General features: G+C 51.2%; 1 protein-coding gene across 5 annotated transcripts in view; it reads left to right on the top strand.

The window, feature by feature from the left end:
• Positions 1 to 6970, top strand: part of IGSF9B (immunoglobulin superfamily member 9B) — a 48799-nt gene extending 41829 nt beyond the window's left edge. For 4 of the 5 annotated variants that reach the window (XM_012739605.2, XM_076002659.1, XM_076002658.1 and 1 more), the window contains exons 19-20: positions 63 to 184; positions 2968 to 6970. In XM_012739605.2, the coding sequence (XP_012595059.2) occupies positions 63 to 184; positions 2968 to 3176 (331 nt within the window). In that variant the 3' untranslated portion in view covers positions 3177 to 6970. Of the gene's footprint in view, positions 1 to 62; positions 185 to 2967 lie in introns of those variants that run through there. The other variant, XM_076002660.1, reaches the window with a different exon arrangement.
• The last annotated feature ends 16071 nt before the right edge of the window (positions 6971 to 23041 follow it).

The following is a 23041-nucleotide window of genomic DNA, read 5'->3' as shown; positions in this document are numbered from 1 at the left end:
GCCCCTCTTCAAAAGCTCCCTCATCTGGGAGCTGACCTGTCCTCTCTAATTGTCCCTTCCAGAACACTTCCACCTGCACCCGGGAATGCTGCTGCACCTGAGAGGCTGGAGGCTCTGAAATACCAACGGATAAAGAAGCCCAAAAAGTCATCCAAGGGCTCTTCGAAGTCAAAGAAACGATCCGGTAAATGGTGGGAAGCCTGTTCCTCTTTCCACCGTGCCTTGCCACACGAGAAGTGCTGGGCTCAGGCCCCAGCCTTGGGTTTTCTCTTGAGTCGAATCCCCCAGCTTCTCTTGTTCTCTATTTCTTTTTTAACACCAGTTTTCAAGCAATACACAAATGCAACTTTCATGTAAAAAACAAGAAAGATAAGGCTAAAATCTCTGATCGCCTCCCAAGTCATTTCCACCCACCTAGGGAACCACGTGCCTTCAGGACCTGTTCTGTGCATACAGCTTTAGAAAACGTATCATGTTGTTTCAATGTGTTTTTAAACAACATAAATACATATGTGCTTTTTTCACTGGGTGTAGTATACCTTCAAATATTTCCAGCTCTTTAAAAATTTCTCCTCCGTAATTTCAGGCCTTCTAGTTGAACAGGGGCTTGGTGAAGCCCTGCCCAGTGCTCAGGGTAGGTGGTGGCACGGGCCCAGCCTCTGTGTGTCGGCCACGCTTGTCTCAGTGAGAGAGAGTAAAGCCGCGGTGTCCCGTGGAAAGGGCACTGCTACTGTGATAGGCCTGATGTTTATCCAGCAGGGACAGGTAGCTTCTGAGACAGTGCAAAAATAATCCAGCCCTCTTTTAGACTTTGGAAAATTCCTTAATATTTATCAGAGACTCTTGTTTCACCAGTGGGTTTGGGAATGTTGCGGCAGGCTGTCAAGGAAGAATGTGGGACCGTGTCTTTGCAGGTCTTTGATAACTACTGGAGAGCAACTGTCTTTACAGATAGGGTTATACAGAAGTGGAGCCCATTGAATCTTTAGAAGGTGGTGATGACATATTGATCACTTAGCCTTTGGGTGGTCTTAATAGCCTATCCATTTACAGATGGGAATACTGAGGCAGAGAAAAAGGAAATGGGTTTTATAGGGCTTGAGTGACAAATTGGAGTCCAAAGCTAAATTTTCAACCCATTTAAGCCCATTTCAATTTAAGACCCCCCCACACACATATATGTGCATATACATATGTAATTTACATATTTATTTATTGCAAAAAGTCTCATCAGATGCCTATATTCTTTCTTGTTCTAATGGCAGTGGTCCTGTTACCTGTTCTATGTTGACAAGTCTCAAATGTCTGTCTTTGGCCCAGATCTCTTCCATGAGGTCAAGTCTCGTATTTCCAGTTGCCCGCCACACGTGCACGTGGGCGTTTTATCAGCCTTTAAGATGTCTAAAATAGGGCTATCGATTATCCTCCCCGAACCTGCTTCTCCTCAGCTCTTGCCTTCACGACTTCCATCCAGTCTACTCGGTGAGGTCTGCAGAGTCAGCCGCTCCAACACAGCCCGAGTCTGGGCCCTTTCTACTGTTCCCACAGCTCCCCCTGCACTCTGACCCCTCTCCTCTCCCACCCGGCTGCCGCAGCAACCCGCAGGGGCCCCGCTGTCCTGAGCTTGCACCCTGCAGAGTGTATTCCACACACAGCCATCAGAGCAAACTCCAGAACCCGTAACAGCAGCATGCGTGCCCCCCCACTTCTGATAAAACCTCCCAGAAGCTCCCATTGCAAGCAGAGCAGATTTCAAACTCCTGTGACACCCCATCCGTCTTTCAGCCTCATCCTGCTCTGGCTGCGATGAGCTGCCTTCCATCTCGGCAACATGCCATGTTTGCTCTTAACTCAGAGCTTTCGCACGTGCCGTTCCTTCTGTTGGGAATAATTTTCCTTCAGATCGGTGGAAGGCTCTTAAGTCAAGACTCAACTCACGTGTTCACCCTTCAGGGAGCATAGGTAGTACTTCAGCTGTCTGCTACCACACCTCATCTTTCTTTGTAGCACTTTCAGTATCTGCAAATTTTCCTTCTGTATTTTTTACGTCTTGACAGTTCGTGTCTTCCTCCCCACCCCTACACTAAAGTATAATCTTCTAGAAAGTAAAGGCTTTCCAGCTGCATCCCCAGAAAAGCCATGAAGCAGGAGTGGCCCTGGCAGTCCAGGGAGCATCCAGCTCTGACTGTTGCATATGATTAAAATCTTGAGTGAAGTCTGTCCTTACTTGGAGTGGGTGAGAAGGATGTACTGAGTCCTGATCTGTTCTTAGAAGCTCTGGTCCCCAGTACCTGGGATGATGCCTGACACCTGGGAGGCACTAAAAAAAATATGTGTAGATTGATTGACTGGATCTATGAATTGACAGAAAGAAAAATCATATCCATCCAACTTTTTTTTTTTTTGAGACAGAGTCTCACTCTGTTGCCTGGACTCGGGTGCCGTGGCATCAGGCTAGCTCACAGCAACCTCAAACTCCTGGGCTCAAGCAATCCTTCTGCCTCAGCCTCCCGAGTAGCTGGGACTACAGGCATGTGCCACCATGCCCAGCTAATTTTTTCTATATATTTTTAGTTGGCAGATTAATTTCTTTCTAGTTTTAGTAGAGGTGGGGTCTCACTCTTGCTCAGAGCTGGTTTTGAACTCCTGACCTTAAGCAATCTGCCTGCTTTGGCCTCCCAGAGTGCTAGGATTACAGGTGTGAGCTATCACGCCTGGCCCTCCTCCACTTTGACTCTCATTCTCATGAGGCGAGCAGGGCTGGGTGGTTTGTTGCCTTAGTGGTGAAGAAGGTGGTTTGCCTGCAGCAATGTGGTCCTGCCTGCCTACGCCCAGGTGGTTCCTTTGTTTTAATGTTGGAAGCCCAGAATGTGTCCTGGCAGATGGAAGAGGTGAATGTGTAAGGCTGCATGCTTCCTTTTCACCCACTTCTTCTCTTTTCTTTGCATACCTGTGCCGTCTCCCCAGACGGTTCTGCCTCCCAGGCTCAGCAGCTTCCTAGCTCTCAGGTTCTGTGGCCCGATGAAGCTGTCTGCCTCCGAAAGAAGAAGAGACACTCTCGTCCCGACCCCTTTGCCCGGCTCTCAGACCTGTGTCACCGCCAGCTTCCGGAGGACCAGACAGCAATTCTCAACAGTGTGGACCACGATGACCCTGGCCATGCCACTCTGCTGTGACTCGGCCCCACTCAAGTGTCCCCAGGGCGAGGTGATGGGCTCAGGGGCGGGGAGGGACGTTGCAAGGGACGCGTCCTCCTCTGCCCACCGGGGGTGGCCCAGACCCCTGTCCCCCAGGCCCATACTCCTGCTGGAGTGGGGGTCTCCCTCCAGATCCAGGCCAGCCGGCCGTGCCTCCAGGGCAGAGCACTGGGCAGACCTTCCACCTGTGGGTCGACGTCAGGAAGTGAGTTGGGGACGGAGAGACATTTGTCTCCTCCCTTCCTCCCCCTGCTTCACTAGATTGATTTTTTCTCACTTCTTCCAATGTCTTTGGAAGCGAAGAAGAGGAAAGCAATGGTTTTTCCTGCTCTCTGCTTCTGTCTCAGTTTTCCAAGTCCTGGAAGAGGGCTGGACTTCCTTCCCGTCTTCCAGACGCCGCGTATATATAGATATAGACACAAATGCATATGTATGTAGTGTGTGGGCTTCTCTATGTGTATATATATGTACATTGAAGCAAAGTGCTGTTGCTCTCTGTGGTCAGTGCAGGCAGGAGGAGGAGGGCAGTGGCCCGCTGGGGTTTGTGAGCAAAGATGTCTGGAGCCGGCTGGGTGCCTGGCGTCCGTCTCGGGGGACTCTTCCTCCTGGAGCAGGACTCATGCTTCTCCGCTGAATGCACCATTTGTCTCCTACCTTCTCCCAGCCAGAGCAGAAGCGGGGCCTTGCCGAGATTACCGGCTGCCAGCTTTGGGACTTCAGCAATGAGTTACTACAGAACTAACACAAGCCTTCATTTCTTGGCTCCTGGGTGAAGAAAGGGCGGCCAGGCACCCTGACTGGCGTCTTTCTTCCTTCCAGCTGGGCTCATGCTACAGAAGTAGCAGCTGCCTAGCCGTGGGGCCAGAGGCGAGCCCTGGTGCGCAGACTCGAGCTCATCCTTCAGCCCCTTTGGTCCAGCCAGGCCAGGGGCCCCGTGGCCAAAGCTTCTCCCACCCTGGAGCCGCCCGTGCTGAGCGCCAGGCTGCCGGGCTCTATTTATACCGTCTCTGGCGTGGCTGTCTGGAGCACGGCTCCACGGCGGCTGATCGGATCCTCCTTTCCTTTTGTGGGAGCTAATTCCCCACATTGATTAATTGCCACTTGAGAGCCTCCTGCGGCTCCTTCCTGTGCTCGCCACGTGCTGCCTGCCTCTCTTCTCTGCTGGGCTTCTCCACCCTGCAGACCCCAGCTCCAGCAGGACGGGATCAGATGGAGCTAGGGAGCCTCAGGTTTCTGTGTTCTGGGGCACTCTGGGTCCCCGCTCTCTCCCCAGCTCCGTTACATGGAGCTGGCTGAGGCAGACGAATGCAGGCAGAGGGTGGTGAGTGGGGTCTGGGCACTGACATTTACTCTGCCAAAGTCCTGTCCTAGTTCAAACTATTAGCATCCAGAAGCTTCTGTGAGGCCATCTTCCTCCTGAGATGCATTTCTCTCTTCCAGTAAGATAATGGTGCTGCCCAGGAACTGGGCAGAAGGCCCTGAGGGTGGGGTGGAGGGTGGATCTGCCATCTCCCGCACTTTGTGCAGGGCTCCACTTTGGCTTGGACCAAGTAAAGGTAGCTGCCAGGCTCCTGGAAGTGTTTCCTTCTTGGTGCTGCTGTCTTGGTGGGTGTGGGGGCACGCCCCACCCCAGTTACCTGCTTGGACCTGAGCCGTGTCTGAGCGCTAGAAGGCTTCCATCGGTCTCACTGCCACTGCCAGAGGCTTGGCCCAATGACCGGGACAAGGTGGGTCCTCGGAGGGCTGTGAAGCTGGTCTTTCTTCATCCCCTCCATCGGGGGTGGATTTCTCTGCCAGATAGGCCCTGGTGCTTCCTTCCTCTTACCTGGTGAGCTGGGGACCAGCTGTGCCCTGAGGTCCACCGTGAGTCACACCACCACAGTTTACTTTCGAATGCATCTGAAGGTGTCGTGGTGAGAGGTACATGGGGCAGAGTTTCTGCCCCTGTGGCGCTGGACCCTGCACCCTCGGAGGGACCCTGGGCCTTCCAGCTGATGCACTTCTCTGGGTATGAGGACCCGCTTGCCTGCTGGGCAGCAGCTCTGGCATAGTGGAAGAGGCGATGTTGGGGACTGTTCTTTCTGCCCCCGTGCCTCCACATGCTGCTCACTCCAGCACTGTCCTAGGGGATACTGGGAGCAGGCTTACCTGAATACCAGAGTGAGATGGGGACCCGTCACCAGTCTGTGCCCTGGGAGCATTGAGTCCTCCACCGGGGCAGAGCTCAGGGTGGTTGGCCTGGGTGCTGGGACGGACTGGGAGCATGGGACGTCAGGCTGTCGGACTTTGGGATGAATTCAGCCAACTTCTTTGAGCACTGTCCTGGAATTCCAGCCTGAGGTTAGAAAAGAGGAGGAGGGGTGGGAGGCTTTGCTCCGTTAGGGTGTCACAGGCCCAGAGCCAAACTCTGTGCGCTGAAATGCTCGGACACTGGGTTCCAGGAGCCCCAGTGCGAATAGAGGTGCTGACTCCCTCTTTCTCCACCTCCCCGGCAGCGCCCTTACCTCAGCACGTCAGACCCGACGGTGGGGGCTGTGCTTTTTGTTGGCATTGGGTGGCAGCTGCCCTGTGGTGTCCCCAGGCCAGGGGAAGGACACCAGGTCTAGCTTCTCTCAGTGGCCTAGGTCTCATTCTTCTCCCAAGAAGCCTTCCTTCTTGTGACAGTACCCTCGGAGGCTGACAGCCTTCCTGCACCCCAGGAGCCATTCCATCCTCCGGGTGGAAATTGGCAGAACACAAGCCCCTCCCTCCATGGGATGGCGGTAGCCATGTTGCAGGCACACGCGTGGGTGCTGGGTGTGAGCACATGTGTAATAGCGTTGTCATGAACGTGTGCATGAGGGGCGTGCAGCCATTTCTAGGGACCAATGTCCTTCAAGGGTATTCTGCCCTTGAACAATAGCAGTGACCACGATCCAGCCTCTTGGGACTTTCGTGCTCCACCCTGTTGGAGATCCCAAGTCTTCCAGACGTCCCTTTCCATGGTCAGGTGGTCTTGTGGTAGAAGTGACTCAGATGAAAACCTTTTTCTGTGTCTCAGACTTGCGCTGCCTCTTCCGTCTGCACCATGGCTGGAAACTGGCTATTTCAGGGTAAGGTGACCCACAGACCAGGAAGCGGGTCGGTCTCCAGGGGCCCGAACGACTGTACACGTGTAGGGAGAGAAGATGAGCCACAGGGGGAGCAGGTGAACCCTGTTTCCTGATTTGCTGGTTGGAGCCAGGGCTCCGTGGCTGAGAGGGGACCCGTGCGGGGCTGCCTGTGGCCTGGGCCGCGTCTGGTGGTGGCTGTGCCTGTTGCCAGCTTTCCTCAAGGGACTGGGGGCAGGAGAGGCCTTCTGAGGTTCTACTTTCTCAACAGGAAGGATGCCTTCTTCCCAGTGGGCTGACAGGGTCTGCATCCCCCTTGGAGGGGCCTGTCTCTGGCCATGCTCTCAGGGAAGGCTCGAGAGGGTTGGATTGGGCTGAATACTTACTGATCTTTTTCCACGCCCTCCGTCTTTATTTTTGATTTGTGATCTAAAATATTTGGGGCTGGACTGATTTCAGTTATTTATTCCTCTGTCCTCTTCATGCAGAGGAGACTGGGTAAGGTTCAGATGTTGAATTTCCTGACTATTTTTTTTTTTGGTGGGGGGAGGGCAAGGCTGGTGAAACAGTAGCTTCAGAGGAGGACAGATTTCAGGGAGCGCCAGGACGTCTCTGCCGGCCCGGATCTGCATCCAGGGCTGAAGACTATGTGGCTGGAATCTGTTCCTTCCAATTTTGTTAGCAAAATCCTTTTGGGGGTTCAGGGGTGGGCTGGGGGAAGAATTGTACATAAAGTATATTTTATTAATATGTAGAGAAACCTAGGAAAAGACAAGCTAATGGTTAATCTTGGGCTTGCTTTGCTTGCATGTAAAGGAGCTTCTTGGTGGGGGCACTGCAGAGATTATTGGGGAGCAGTAGGAAGGGGTGAGAAGGTCAAGACAGGCGGGAACACAGGAGGCCCCCGTGAGAACACCCCGTGGCTCCCTGTGGGAGCTGTGCACGTTCCCGGGGGCTTCCCTGCCCAGCGCTGCCTTGGGTCCTCTCCCAGCAGAGCGGGGGCGGCTCCGGCACGGCGGGCGCCTGCAGCCCAGTGTGCAGCGTTCCTTGTGTTGGGGAAGGGCCCAGGAGGTGTCTTAATGGCCAGGTTTAGATCGAATGGGGTAGTGGGTGGGACAGGGGGTTTCGGAAGGGGAGTCAGAGAGTAGGAACATGGAGGGGAGGCCCGTGTGCTTTGCCAGGTGTCTGTGAGGCTGGAAGGGGCGTACAGTCGGTCAGGTGTGGATTGGGAGCGGGGCCTGGGGTAGGATGGTGAGACCCTGCCAGGGAACACCAAGCCTCACCGTGCACTCTCTTTGGGGCATGCGATAGCTTACTTACCCCGAAGGATGATTGCCTGGTGGGGCCGGCTGGGGCATGGTGGCCGTGCAGGGCATGTGGGGACGTGTGTGGCAGGAGGCCTCTGGTTGAGAACGGACTGGGGGCGGGGGGCGCTGGCATATGGCCCAGACTAGACTGCATCTTGGAAGAGGTCTTGCTTTTTAGGCAGACTTCCTTGCTTCTTCTCGAGTCAGCCTCAAACACAAAGTGCCCAAACTAATCATGGACATCCTTGTAACATGTTTCCACTTTGTTTTTGGGGCTCTTCAGGCCCAAGGCTGGGAGACTTGTCTTGAGCTGCTCCTCCTACCACCACCTCCTCATGAGAGTTTTGTGTGTTTTCTTCAGCAGAAGTGGCAGGTGGTCCCTCTCCTCTTCCGTGCTCTGAAAATGTTTGCAAGACATTGGTGATCGGGTTGGAGAGGAGGGGCTGGGGCCCGGCTTTCCTCTCTCACCCTTTCTGCTTGCAGTATACAGGCTCCCTTCGGGCCCGGAAGCTACGCAGTGGCTTCGTACCTAGAGGACTTGCCTTACTTTCTCTGCGTTTGATAGGTTGAACTCACCGGTCTGTGGCTGAGGTAGGAAGGTGAAAGTTTTGCCCTGAGATCAGAGGCCACCCATTCTTCCGCACTCCTTAATGTCTCCAGCTCTGCTGCTTTTTGGATCAAGAGGCAGAATTAAAAATCTCTTCTTTAGAAGAAGTCAATAAACCAAGGATCAAAGCCCGGTTTGGACTTTAGCACTCTTACCCACTTGACACTTGGGTTGGGGTATCCGTTACCACCCCTCCCTTTGACTGCCGGTGAATCTACACTGGTCCGGAGCCTTATTTCTGGGCCCTTGTCTATACTTTCAAAACAGCCTTTCAGGAGCAAATATGATATCCTCACCAAATATCTTGTGTGTTGGGTTGCTAAGAGGGTAGAAGTTTTTTCATGACCTCATTTTAAGCTGATGGAAAAACTCTCAATAGATTGAATCAGGTCCAAAGACACCCTCACACCCCAAAGGCTTCTGTGTAGCAGAAGGAAAAATTAAGCATTAGTGCAAAGGTTATCAATGGCTGGCTGCACCTTAGAGAAGGAAGAATCAGGGAATCACTGTTGCTAAATACTTCGGTAGAACAGCAAGCAGTCACTGAAATCGTGGGTGTTCTCTTCTGCGGTGGGTCAGTAGTAGGACTTAGGGTTTCTGAAGTGAGCTGGTGACATCGTCGTCAGCTTTGACTGCTGCCTGGGAGATTGGAGAGTTCCAGTAAAGTGGGACAAATCTGCAGCTCCCGTCCCTGGTCTCTAGGCTGTCTACCTTTCCCGTCACACTGGATGGGGACACAAATCGCTGTCTGGGCCCATTTTCTTTTGTATCTTAAAGAAATGTTCTCCACCAATCCCATCTCGCCCAGGCACCAGATTTCCCAGATTTATTTTGGGAACTGGGGTGAATGCTCCCTTACACGCCCTTACACACCAGTTAGGTTCACTTTCCTTTAGCCCCCACTTCTTTATGGCTCTAGGGATCTTGAACATGTGCATGGTCCACGACAGGGAGGTGGTTGGCGGGGAGGGAATCAGGGAGGGCATGAGGGTTGGGCTGGGGGCGGGGATTTGCATTTTCAGCCTTAGACACGCCTCGAGCATGCTTTTGGGCGACGCGTGGGGTGTTCACATACTAGGTAGAAGGGCGGATGCCCAGCCCCCTCACACTGGGGATGAGGGCTCAGGGACCTTTGCCGCCTTGTGGCTTCAGGATCTATGAGACCTCATTTCTGGGGGAGGGATGCAAACCTCCTTGTGGTTGTCTTGCGATTCTCAGAAGGGAGATCTTCAATTACTCTATCAGTGAGTGTCTGTATTGCTTCCTGAGAACAAGGAGAGGTCTGTCCTGGGTCCACGGGGTCCTGGCCGGGTCAGAGAAATGGGATTGTCCTGCCTGTCCTGCAGGGACCAGGCTGTCTCCCGGACCTCTGCCCACAGCCAGCATCTAGTCCGCAGTTCCTTTTCCAGGTCCAGGAAGTGATGTGTGTGTGTGTCTGTGGTGTACATGTGTATTGTGGTGTGTTTCTGCAGTGTGTGTATTGTATGTGGTATGCATGTGGTGTGTGTGTGGTGTGTGGGAGTGGTACATATGGTATATGGTGTGTATGGCATCTGTATGGGGATGTGTGTGTTTGTGATGTATGTGGTGTGTGTGTGTGGTGTGTGTACATGGTGTGTGTGCGGTATATATGATGTGTGTGTGTGGTGTGTGCATGGTGGGTGGGGTGTGTGCATGGTATAGATGTGTATGTTTGATGTGTGATTGTGCGGTGCATGGTGTGGTGTGTGATTGTGTGGTGTGTGTGTGTGATGTGTGCATGTGATGTGTTCGTGTGGTAGGTGTGGAGTGTGATGTGTGTGATTATGTGTGATATGTGTATGATGTGTCTGTAGTGTATGATGTGTGTGTGATTGTGCGTGTGCATGGTATGTGGTATATGTTTTGTGTGTGGTGTATGATGTGTGTGTGATGTGTGTGGTGATTGATGTGTGTGGTGTGTGTGTGACTGTGCATGTGCAGTGTGCATGGTGTGTGGTGTATGATGTATATATGTGTGGTGTGTGGTGTATGATATGTGTGTGATTGTGTGCATGTGCATGGTATGTGGTATATGTTTTGTGTGTGGTGTATGATGTGTGTGTGATTGTGTGTGTACATGGTATGTGGTATATGTTGTGTGTGTAATGTGTGTGGTGATTGATGTGTGTGGTGTGTGTGTGACTGTGCATGTGCAGTGTGCATGGTGTGTGGTGTATGATGTATATGTGTGTGGTGTGTGGTGTATGATATGTGTGTGATTGTGTGCATGTGCATGGTATGTGGTATATGTTGTGTGTGTGATGTGTGTGTGCCTGGTGTGTGTGTGATATTTGTGGTGTATGCTGTGTGTGGTGTGATTGTGTGTGCATGTGCATGGTATGTGATATATGTTGTGTGTGTGGTGCGTGGTGTGTGATTGTGTGGCGTGGGGTGTGTGTGAGGGCTTTATACAGACACACTGATTTGCCTGACTAGCGTCACCAGGCCCAGGAGACCCTCATTTTGGTTGGCTCCTTCTTTGCTAGACAACTTCTGTTTTGGTAGGAGGATAAAATTAGTAATACACCTTCTTAAGTGTATTTTTTATGGCGATTGTACATAAAATTATATAAATATATATATGATTTGCTCTATTTTAAGGAGAGAGGGAACTTATTGGGGGGCAGGGGGCAGATGCAGCGCTGGCGACTGGGCCCTTGGTGCACCTGGAGGGTGGGGGTGGGGCAAGAGCTTCAAGCCGGGCAAGGTGCGCAGGGCCTGCGCCTGCGCACATGCGTGTAAATGTAAAGGAAACCTATACAAAGTCTATCAATCTTAGCTCTATATCTCTATATCTATATGAAGTCATAGTTTGCTCTATTTTTGTACCTGTGCTTAGAGATGTTTTGAGCAGTGCCCCCTTCCCAGGTGGGCTGGGATATAGCTCATGCCTTGATGCCCCCTCCTGCCTCATCCTCGCTTTGATACACTTGTTCAGAGTTGCTTTAAGTCTTTCTGATGGAAATGTGTACATATGAAAAGTTTGTAACATAAAGCAAATAATCACTTGCAGAAAGTACATGTGAGCTGAGGGTTGTGTGGAGCTAGGAGGTCTGAGAGCCCCGGAGAACCGGGATGCACTCGCCCCCTGCCGCTGGGAGGAACTGCGGCAGACCTGCTTAACGGGGCGGGGCTGGCGGGCAGATGGAAATGCTGTGGATCCTCCCACGCGGCTGTGGGCCGGTGCCCAGCTCCTCAGAAGGAAGCCCGCCCAGCAGCATTAGAAGGGGGTCACGGTTACCTAGGGGCTTGTAATGACACCTGTCCTGAGTGGTGGCACTGTGACTCCAACAGCTCCTGGAGGGTGTGGTGGTGAGAGAGTTTGTGAGGCTGACAGCATGGGGCTCGGTCTTGGAGAAGACACACCCTGGTCATTCTTGCTGCAGATTCTGGAAACCAGTGTGAATGTAGTGTCTATTATTGTAATAGTATCAATATGTCATCTGTGTTTTTTTCAGTTATTTTTAATTGGGAAATAAAGTGCCATCAGATATGGGATGGTCCAATCATGGGACACCGGGAAGGGGGGGATAAGGAGTGAGAGATTAACTTTGGGCAAGACTGGGAGGATGGGTCCTAGGAGAACCTTGCTTGTGGCACCCAGCCTGGGACTTAGAAAACCGAATAATGTTTTGGCAGAGTTTGACCCAAAATGGGAGATTCTGGCAAGCAGGCATTTACTTGTCCTGGGCAGGAAACTCTGTGCGCCATGAAGAATACCTCTCTGAGCCGATCTGAGACCTCACGCACGCTGCAAGGCCACACACCCAGCAGCCTCCGCATGCGTCTCCTGGGTGCTAGCTCTTCCTTCTGCCTCGCCAAGAGCTCAGAGCGATGTGCTCGAGGCTGGGGCAGGGCCAGGTGGTGCGGGCAGGGGGGGCAGGGCCAGGTGGTGCGGGCAGGGGGGGCAGGGCCAGGTGGTGCGGGCAGGGGGGGCAGACCCACGCCTGCAACCTCGCAGCTCTCACTCCTGCTCGTCACTCAAGAAACGGCAGTACTAACCCTCCTTCCCCAGCCAGAGCGGGCTGCTCTCTAGGAGCTCTTGTCTGTGGGGCTTGAGCATTAGAGGAACTCAGATGCCTCGGCCCTCGGAAGGGCTCTTTTTACATTTTGGGAGTATTGTGGGGAGAGGCTGGGTGAAGCTTGAGTCTGACTCCTGATGCTCATGGGGCCCTGCCATTCACTCAGACACTGTTCTTGGGTCCTCAAATTACCTGCTCAAACAAAATACTTCCCATTTTCTGAGGACACTGAAGGGAAATGGACTTTGTCCGTGCAGTCCTGGAAGGGCTCCAATACTGTGTCCAGCTGGCAGGGTGTCCATCTTGCCGTCGACTAATCTTTCCTGCAGTCTCCTTGGGAGGGCCAAGGAGGATACAGCCCCGTGTTCCTTGTATGATTTTGCAGGGAGCTTGAGCAAGAAGGGCAGCAGATTCTGTCCATTCCTGGCTTTCAAGCCCCCCACCCCCAAGCCACCAAAGCCTCCACCCAGGGAGGATTTCTAGTCCTGTTCTTTTGGCTTTTAGAGCCACCATCCTCTCCTCTGTCAGCTCTGCCTGACTTCTGGAACACACGTGATCAGCAGGGTACACCACGCCAGCACCATAAGCACCTCATGGGACTAGTGCTCCCACGACAGCCAGGGATCTCCCAGTGCTTGGCTGTCATTCCACAGTGAGCCAAAGGCTTGGTCCTTAGAAACCGCAGCAGCATCACGGGACAGGAGGTCAGGAGAGCCACTGCCTGCACGGTGCCATTCCATTCCTCAACCTGCAGACGGACTCTGTGTTTTTGGAGGAAAAGGGAAGGTGGAAACATATTCCCTGCCTGGAAATTTGAGCGCTTAGAGAGGATGTGGCACTGCCCTGTGCCCTCTCTGTGACGCAGCCCTCAGCAAGAGGGGGAAGGGTGGCTGCTGAGGACAGACAGCCCTGCAGCAGTCTCCAGTGTCCCCGAAGAGCCAGCCTTCCACAATTCACGTGGAGCAAAGGGGATTAGATCTGAGTGTGTATGGAGTCAGCAAGAGACCTGTGAGCCCCTCAGATAGTAGGGCAGGTGGATGATGCCCACAGCCACTGCCAGGAACCTGAGCTGTTCCGTCTGCTTCTCACATACTCCTTGGTCCCCATAGAGTAGAAAGGACATTGAATTTTGGTGCTTTTCTCTTTCAGTAGGAGGTGGGGGAATCTGTAGGGTTTTTTCCATTTTGCTACCTCTGTCTGCTGTGTATTACAAGAGTTTGGAGTAGACAGAGCTGCTGGGAATTGCTCTCCCAAAGATCAGCGTGGGCCTCTTCCCCGTTGTCATCCACCGATAGCTTGGGAAGAGGGATCTGTCCATTCTCCTAGGAGTTTTGCTGCGGACATTCATGTTAACCACTCTAGGCAGTACGAAAGTGGGAGATGGGGGACGGGAGAGCCCACACAGCACACTTCCCTGTGGGTAAGGGATTGGCCACGGCACTGGAGCGTGGGGTCCCCCTATGCTCAGTAAACTAGTGTAGTGTCTGGGGACAGGGAGGGGTGCTCACAGAATGATCGTGATGCTGGAATTTGGGGTGGGGGGTATAGAGGGGAATGGCTGCTTAGGGGAGAACAGCAGTTTGACACCTCATTTACTGAGTCATATGCATCAATGTCAGAAAGTCTCTGTTCAGAGTTAATTTCCTAACTGCCATTCGTGGGGCGGAGACAGAGGGCCTGGGTGGGTGTGCTTCACCAGCCCTTCTCCGCAGCCCCTGCGTGAAGGGACCACGTCTGCTTCATGTCAGTGACTCTTGCCCCTTTGTCTTCAACTTTTTCTCTTCCACCAGGAGGGGCTTTTATCATCCTGGGTAGAATTCTTCCGTCGCACACCTGGAGGCAAGTTTTCTATGACATCTTTGCCCTGTTTCACCTGGTGGTCTGCAGACACGCAGGGGTGGGGTGAGCAAGCATGTGGGCGGGGAGGGGCTCCCGGCGCTACCTCCCTCGGACCCCCAACACTCCGCACCTCTGGACGCCTGGTGGCCTCTTGCTCTAGCTCTTCTTTTCTTACAAGTCCGGATATGACCATCAGTTTCGTCATGAGATTTCTTGCTCTCATTTCGAACTCTTCTTTCCTTTCTCCTACTTTCTTCGGGGCTTACCCCATCCATGCCAGGTCTTCTTGCGAGGACCATTCTAACCTCATGTCCATTTCTTGAATGTTGAGTATACAACATAACTGCGCTAGGGTGCTTCATGGTGCTGTTCTTGAAGAAGCCAGTGGACTGAATCTTTGGCTCCGCTGGTTCCTTATCTCTTGCTGTGTTTTGTCTTCTATTTCATTTTTTTCCCTAGGGGTTTGGGGTGGGAGACTTAGGGGTGGCTTTTGTGTTCTCTTTCTCTCTCTCTGTCTCTTTCTCTTTTCTTTCTGTATGTGTGGACTGGTTAAAGTCAGTTATCGTGGGCAGCTGACTTTATGGCATTGATTGGCCGACTTTAGTTCAATATTAAAGATAAACCAACACATTGTACAGCTGCACACAGAACACCTTTGAGTGAAATTGAATGGCAACTAGAGGCTTACTTTTTGAACTTCAGGTATGTAACTCAAAAGTAAATAAAACACTATTTTTTCAGTAAGCTTTTTTTTTTCCTTCTAAGAGATGACTTAGAACTCAAACTATAAGAACATTAAATCGGTGCTGTACCAAAGCCTTATATGAACATGTTCTATGCTCTGTGTAACCTGTCTGTGGGGAGCTCCCTGCTCCATCACCTGTTTCTCAAAAGCCTGGGAATGCCAGCGTGTGCCAAGCCTGGGGCTGGGTCTTGGGGATTGGGGGCCAAGGGGATCCCTGGGAGCAAAGGGCGATGGTGAGGACGGGACACCATTCTGCTGCCTGAGCAGACTCTGAAAGGAAACCAGGCGTGTGTGTGTGCATGTGTGATTGTGTGTGCGCGTGCGAGCTTACAAGTGCATGATGCCAAAGTGCGCACTACGTGGGCCCTGAAAGGGAGAGCCAGGCCGGCTCTGGGGGTGGGGTGGTGGGAGGAAGGGGGATGCTCTCTCTCCTGTTTCCTGTCTCCTTCCCTCTTCCGCTGCCAGTGAAGGGAGGTGTATTGGAAACAGCTACACTCTCAACCAGGTGCTTTTTTCCTCAAAATCTCCAAACTCGAAGCATTCATAAAGGGCCTATCCGAGGGGCAGGCACCTCCAGCCCCCAAATCACAGATTTCCAAGAGGGAGGCACTTTTTCCTCTCCAGCCCTTGCTTGGTTTCTCGGGGAAAAAGGGAACTTCCGCCAGGGTCCCTGGGCCTGCCATTCCCGGGCTTGGGCCATTGGCTGTCCTGATCCACTTCTTCTCAGTCCACCGAGAAGACCCCACTGGAGATGGCCCCTGAGCCACGCTTGCTCTGTGGCCCTAAGCAATAATGCCTGCCCTGGCTACCAACGACAGCGATCCCTTTGGCCTTAGACTTGCCGGTTAAAAACTGAGTGATGCCCCAGACTCAATTAGGGAGAGACTTGCAGCCTGCCGCGGGCTGTCACGCCAGGCTCCACGCGCTGGTATTGTCAGGCTTGCTAATACTAACCAACTCATCCCCAGTAACACTGCATGTTCATATCCTGAATTAAAAATTGAAATGCGCGAACAAGTACATAAGCAAAAAGAAAGAAAGACACATCAAACGACAAGATGTGTAGCCAGTGAAGGTCCCCCTGGGAGTGTTGCAAGTTTAAATTAATTAAAGAAGGTTAGTATTTAACTGCTCCTCATGTAACATTACTCTGCTTCAGAAATGTTTTGTATTTTGATATAAATAAACATTTGCTAAAAAAGTTCACTTTCTGATTTTTTTTTTGGTACCTAAGAAGTATTTCCTGATGTTATCTAATCTCACCTCTGGCCCTAGGTCTCCCTAATCAACACATTTTAAACTCAGGGCTCCACATAATTCTGAAAGGATTTGAAGCTTAGAGATGACGCAGCTGCTCTTCATTCACTGAGCAAATGCACGTGAGCGTGGCGTGCCCGTCCTGTTCACTTGGATGCGTCTGTGAATAAAATGGACAAGGCTCCTGCTCTTGGAATGGCTTCTATTCTAGCAGTCGCAAGGCAGACAATGAGTAATTATTGCATTAAGAAAATTACGTCAAATGGAATAAAATGATAAGTGATCCGGGGACAAAAAATCTAGCAGGGTAAAGGGCAAGGGAGGTGGAGAGGGAAGACGTTGGTTGCAGTTTAAAATACAGTGTTCAGAGTGGGCCTCACAGAGAAGGTAGTAGTGGAGCAAAGACTGTGTTTAATGCACTTAAACTACTTTTACTTGGTAGGCTTTTAACACTGCCTGAAATCTTTGCTGACTCTTCAATTATGTGATGAAGGTAAATTTTTGGTTTGACACCATCCTGGTCTGAAGGAGTCCCCAGCTAACAAGGGCTGGCCCAGGGCAAACTCTCTTATGCAAGAGTCAATGGTGCAATGGCCCGATGGCCCCTCTGTGATTGAATTATCTTCCCACTGGGAGGCATCAGCAGGCTCCCACGTGTCACTCCTGCCTTCCAGGGTTGATTAGGTGGGTTTGATTGCCTAGGTGGCATAGCCTCCTTCCCTAGCCACGTGGTCTTTCCGATTTCTTGGTGTCCCTTCTTTACATTCTATCTAGGCAATGCTCTCTGGGTATCTATCAGCTCGTACTATGCTTGTTTTTAATTTTATTTGAGATTTAGGTAAAGGGAAAACATCAAGATAGGATATTCCTATTTATGTCTGTTGTTCCAAGAAAACAACCAACCAAACACACAGACAAAAATAGGTCTATCTACAAATTTTGAAACCTCTGCCACGGTTTTAAAAGCCTGTACATAAACTTCCCTGAAAGCTGTGGGGTGAGGACGCCAAACCAGGAGGGCCCTCTGGCGTCCACACGGCTGTCCTTCGCCTCAGTTGCTTGTCACAATTCCCTTTCTTCCCTAGTTGCCATTGCTTCTTCCCTCTGCCCTCCCCCTTTTCTTAGCAGGCCGTGATGAAGATCTTTCCAATATTTCTTATATTCTCTGGTCTCGATTTTCTAAAAGCACATACTTGGAGTGTTTTGCAGTCTCTTATTTACACATAAATGAATGTGGCCAGCAGTGCCAAAGCCACCCAGTGAAAGCCAACTCTGAGCTCCCGTACGTGAGGCTGTGCGGCGAGGTCCCCTCAGGATCTCCTATGGGGCAGCTCGTTGGTCTGAATGAGCCTTGTGGCTGCATTTGCAGGCTCTGGGGCAAAGCTAAGTTTAAAAAAAGTAGCATAGTGAGGAAAAACAAATTTTAGTCAGGAGAACCTTCTCTGTGTTAAAAATTGTGCTATTTAAGGGAGTTTAGCCTATTTTTAAAGCTGGGCCCAACTTTATGTTGACGCAGTGCTCCATATGTTAAGAAATCCCTTCGCTTTTACTTCACTGGGTGCTCGCAGTAACCTTATGGGTTAAGCAAGCCCCAGCCTCTGTCCCTCCTTCCCTCCCTTCCTCCATCCTTTCCTCCTCTCCTTGTTCTACAAACACTTTAAGGCAGCAAGAAGTTGCCTAGAAAATACAAGAGGCCCCGCACCGTTTCCCTCAGGCCCCCTTTCAGACGGACAGGCACAGCCCCGGGCCGCCTGTGTTCCCCACGAGGCCACATGGCCCCTCAAGTCTAGGAAGTGACACTTTGGGGCCCCACTCAGCGATGCCAGTGCTTTTATTAGTGGAAATGCGGGTAAATCACCGTGAGAAGAGACCACGAGACAGCAAACTTCGTAGGCCTATAAACCTCAAGACAAGGCTGGTTTCAGGGTCAAGGCTCTTTGCTCCTAGGCTCTGGGGAGAGACCGAGCTGGCCCAGGTGTGTAAGGGTCCCCTGCCGTCACGCAGGCGGTTGGTGCGGGTGAGCCCACGTCGGGCCTGCAAACTGGCCACGGTGTCCTGTGTCCCAGGCTCTCCCTTTTGGCCCTTCCCCAATTCCCACACAGCCCTTTCCTCGGTGGCCAGGGGCCTCGGCCCCCTCTGTCTGCAGACCTAGAGTTCAAGAAGAATTTCAAGGTGCTGTAGTTATTTTGCCAGTCGAGGAGGCAGTCCCTTTCCTTGGGACTCTGAAATGCCAGAGCATGGATTCCTCACTCTGCTTCTGAGCAGCCGTGGTTACAGTGGCTTGCTGTTTTGTTTCTCCCCCTGGGGAAGAAGTCTCTGTCCTGCTTCTGCCATTTCCTACGGGATGAACTTGGGGAAATCGCTTCACCTTTTTGAGGGAGCTGCTCTGAGGGGGGAGCCAGCGTCCCTCCTTCAGAAACGCCGGCAGGGAAGTCGTGTCCGCAGACTCCCAAATGCCGGTGCTGGTCCCGCTCTCTCCAGAACCCCCTCAACAGCGCCAGGCTGCGAGCGAGGTTCTGCGGCTCGGCCGGCCGCCCTTCTGAGGACGGAGAAGCCACTTTCTCTTTTTGCTGCAACCCGCTTGCTGCAGCCTGTTACTGCCGAGTGTTATTTCCCTGGGCTCTGAGGGGGAAGCACGCACTTTGCACCCACCTGAGGTGAGGAGGGAGACACCTCGTCAGCCGGTGACTGGGCTCTCCCCTCTCTGTCCTCTCCCTCCCTTGCCTCTCCCCTCTTCCTGCAGAGGAGTGGTGGTGTGGTCCCTTGTCAAGCTGTGTTGAAGGGGACCAGCCCTCTTGAGAATGAGGGCCCTCATCCCTGTGTGTGGCAACAGGAAGCGTCCCTTAACACTGCATCACTTGTCATTGCGTGTCTGCCTTACTGATGGAGCCTCAGTGCCTATCACAAAAGAGGGACTTAATAAATATTTATTGAAAGAATGAATCAATGGTCAGAAAAGTGCCTATTCTGTGTGACACATTTAGGCCTTGTCACGTTGCTGAGGAGAAGGGACCCACAGGTGAAGAGCGTCCTAGGTAGAAGGCTCAGGCCAGCCTGAGGTGGAATGGGTTTGGTCTGGGGGACAGAAGAGAGACTGAGATCTGACGGGGAGGGGAGGGGGGAGCAGCAGGAGATGAAGCTGGAGCAGCAGGCCAGGGCTTTGCAAGCCAGAAGGAGGGTTAGACTTGCTTCTTAGGGTGGTGGGAAGTCACTGGGGAGTTCTAGGCTGGGACAAGGCGTAACCTGATTGATGCTGTGAAAAGACACCTCTGACTGCTGGTGCAGAGGGGCTTGTGAGAGGGCGAGAGCAGAAGCTGAGAGCAGGGCGAAGATGAGCGAGGCCGCCCGCAGCTGAGGAAGGCGGGGTTTGCACCAGGGCAGCCCAGCGGCAATGGGGAGAAGGCCAGTTTGGGTGTGTTTGTAGGAGAGTCGGCAGGCTTGCTGTGAGAGGTGAGGAAACAGAGGAATCAAGAGTGACTCGTAGCCTGAGCAAGGACCTGAGCAACAGAGAAGGAGAGGATGGAGGGAAGAGGAGGTGTGAAAGGGGAGGGAAATCAGAAGTCTGAAAGGACCACTAACCTTCCCATTGAAGATGCCACTGGATTTGCCATGGTCAGATGTCACTGGATTTGTAAGCCTGGAATCCCAGAGGGAGACCGGGGTGGAGGTAGGGATTAGGGAATCATCCTGGAGAGATGTATTTAGTCCTAGGGAGAGGGGCAGATGGAGAAGAGGAGGTGCTTCCTGGCCACTGGGTGAAGGAAAGTGAGATACAGCATTGACAGGGCTGATCAGGGTGGCCTTGGTGGAGTGGTGGGGACAGAAGTCCACCTGGAGCCGGTTGAGGAGAAAGTGGAGACAGTGACTAATTGACTAATCTAGAGCTGGGAGGCAGAGGGGACGTTATGATGGTGCAAAGGAATTTGCTGATCATGGAGTGGACATTTCCCAGGACATTGCTCCAGGATTTAGGACACAGTGGGTGCTGCAGTGCCCCACGCATGGCCCCTCTATGGGGTGGGTGTGCCCAACCCCTGGCTTCTCTGAATGTTGGTGGCTAATGGCTCACAGGTTCCCCATGGCTGGAGAGGTGTCCTCAAATGATATGAGCCTCCTTGCCCGAGAGGTCATATGCCTCTCCCCCAGAGTGACCTTCAGCCAATGGCTGACACAGGGATATAAAAGACCACCACTTGCCTAAAGAGGAGGCCCCGTATGGTGATCAGGCTGGAATTCACCTGAGACTGCATCCTTGATTACTTCTTTTTCCAAACTTGTCTAGCTCTCCTTACTTCCTTGAAACTTTTGTCTTGAAGACCATTCCCAAAATAAAGCACAACCCCTCAATTGTCCATCTTAGGCTCTGCATGTAGGAAACCCATGCTAAGGCCTGCTGCCAGGGGACTCTAAGGACAGAATTCTGGAGTTGGGCCATCTGCCAACTGGCTAGCAACAAGATCCTATCGTAGTGGCAGGTTCAGTAGTAACAGTCCCTGGCATGTGTTAATGGTACAATTGCTAAGATTGTCACCTATGCAGAACTGAGGCAAGGTATAGGTGAAAGGGATGTGCTTGTTCACAGAATATCTTACATTTGAGAGATACTGGAGAAAGAACACTTACAGGAACTGTGGAATCGAGTGGCTGTCACAGAATGCCATCGATGCTTTGAAGAGAGAAAATGTGGGATTAGGGCAGTCAATCACTGATTTAACAAAGAGTCAGAGTAAGAATGCCTCCTTGGCAGCTTTGAAGAGACCCTCACATGCACACAAGGGCAGACAAAGCTGAAGACAGACCCAGGACTTAGTTGTAAGAGTGGCAGAATTTTGGAGAAGGCTAATCTAAGCCTGGATGACTCTCCCATGCCAAAGTCATGGCTCTGGTAGGAAAGGACCTGGATCCTGTGGCCTGGAATGGGAGTGTAGAGATGAATGTGTTGGAAGACTTTGAACCTTCTGACTCTCCTGAAATCTCTGGTCCTGCAGAAATGGCCATTCCCCTTTCCTGGAAGACAGAAGCCCTTCTTGCTTGAAGAATAAGCAGATGCCCCAAATGAGGCAGGCCTCCTACAAGAAATTCTCGAGTTCTCAGTGGTTTCCCTGTGTGTCCTTTCTTGTGTCTCTTCTTATCATTTAGATAAACAGGAGTCAAGCCTCAGCAGGCTTGACTCACCCAACCCCCCATGACTGCCCTGGGCAAGTATTGAGTCTTCCAAGGGAGGAGAGGGATTTCCTCAAGGAGCTGCAGGGTCTGGCTGATGTGTCCTCGGCAGGGACAGGTGAATATGCCTGGGAGTGAGCCTTGCTGGCTCAAGAAGACTGGAATAGAAAGCTCTTTAGGAGAGCATTAATATGGGGGCACACCTCTGTGATACAGGATTTAACAATCTTGTGAGGGTCCCACAAGGCACTTCTAATAGCTACTGAGTGTGATGGCCCACATTAAATGGAATAGGAATTCCCTTGAAGACTGTGGATGAAGGCTCCAAAGGCTTAGGGAGGTGGGTGTGCTAGGATCAATCTGCTATAGAAGACCAGAAACCCCACCAGGGGACTGTGCTGTTTACTTGGGCTGGAGAACTCTCCATTCACCAAGTTGATAAGGGTGTTGGAGAGAGGGTCAGAGCATGGACAAGTAGTTCAGCGTGCCTGTCCTTGAGAGGCTGGGGCTGATGGTAGAACATGCTGACACAGAACTTGGTATCTATCAAAAGCCTACAGACGGTGTCATTATTGATGGTGAAACAGGAGCTGCAGTCCTTCTAAACCCCACACAAATAAGAAAAGAAATGACATCAACTCCACTGTGAAATATTTTATAGGAAATCTAACTGGTGTAGTCAAACATGGACCAGTAGAATCAATGTTGCTAAAATGTTCACACTACCCAAAGTGATTTATAGATTCAATGCAATCTCCATCAAAATACCAATGCCATATTTCACAGATTTAGAGAAAATAATTCTATGCTTTGTTTGGAACCAGAAAATAACCCAACTAGCCAAAGCAGTTTTAAGCAAAAAGAACAAATCTGGAGGTATCACATTACCAGAGTCAAACTGTATTACAAGGTTATAGTAACCAAAACGGATGGTATTGGCACAAAAATAGAGACATACCAATGGAAGAGAACAGAGAACCCAGATATAAAACCATACATATACAGCCAACTGATCTTTGACAAAGCACACAACAATATACACCAGGGAAAAGAATCCCTATTTAAAAAATGGTGCTGGGACAACTGGATAGTCACATGCAGAAGACTGAAACAGGATCCATATCTCTCAACACTCATAAAAATTAATTCAAAATGGATAAAAGACTTAAATGCAAGGCATGAAAACATAAGATTTCTATAAGAAAATGTAGGAAAAGTCTTCTAGATATTGGCCTAGGCAAAGAGTTTATGAACAAGACCCCAGTGGCAATCAGAGTAACAACAAAAATAAATAAATGGTATTGGATTGAACTAAAAAGCTTTTGCACAGGTAAGGAAATAATCAACAGAGCAAACAGACAACCTACAGAATGGGAGAAAATATTTGTAAGCTATACATTTGATAAAGGGCTAATAACCAGAATCTACAAAGAACTCAACCACATCAGCAAGAAAAAAACAACTCCATTAAAAAGTGGGCAAAAGATATTAACCAAAGCTTTTCAAAAGAAGGTAGACAAATGGCCAATAAATATATAAAAAATGCTCAACATTACTAATCATCAGGGAAATGCAAATTAAAACCACAATGAGGCTGGGTGCGGTGGCTCACGCCTGTAATCCTAGCACTCTGGGAGGCCGAGGCGGGCGGATTGCTCGAGGTCAGGAGTTTGAAACCAGCCTGAGCAAGAGCAAGACCCCGTCTCTACTATAAATAGAAAGAAATGAATTGGCCAGTTAATATATATAGAAAAACTTAGCCGGGCATGGTGGCACATGCCTGTAGTCCCAGCT

The sequence above is a fragment of the Microcebus murinus genome, chromosome 4, assembly GCF_040939455.1.
Source record: "Microcebus murinus isolate Inina chromosome 4, M.murinus_Inina_mat1.0, whole genome shotgun sequence".
Classification (NCBI taxonomy): Eukaryota; Metazoa; Chordata; class Mammalia; order Primates; family Cheirogaleidae; genus Microcebus; species Microcebus murinus.
Note: the sequence above shows the minus strand (reverse complement) of the source record. Positions and strands in the feature narration are given on the sequence as shown.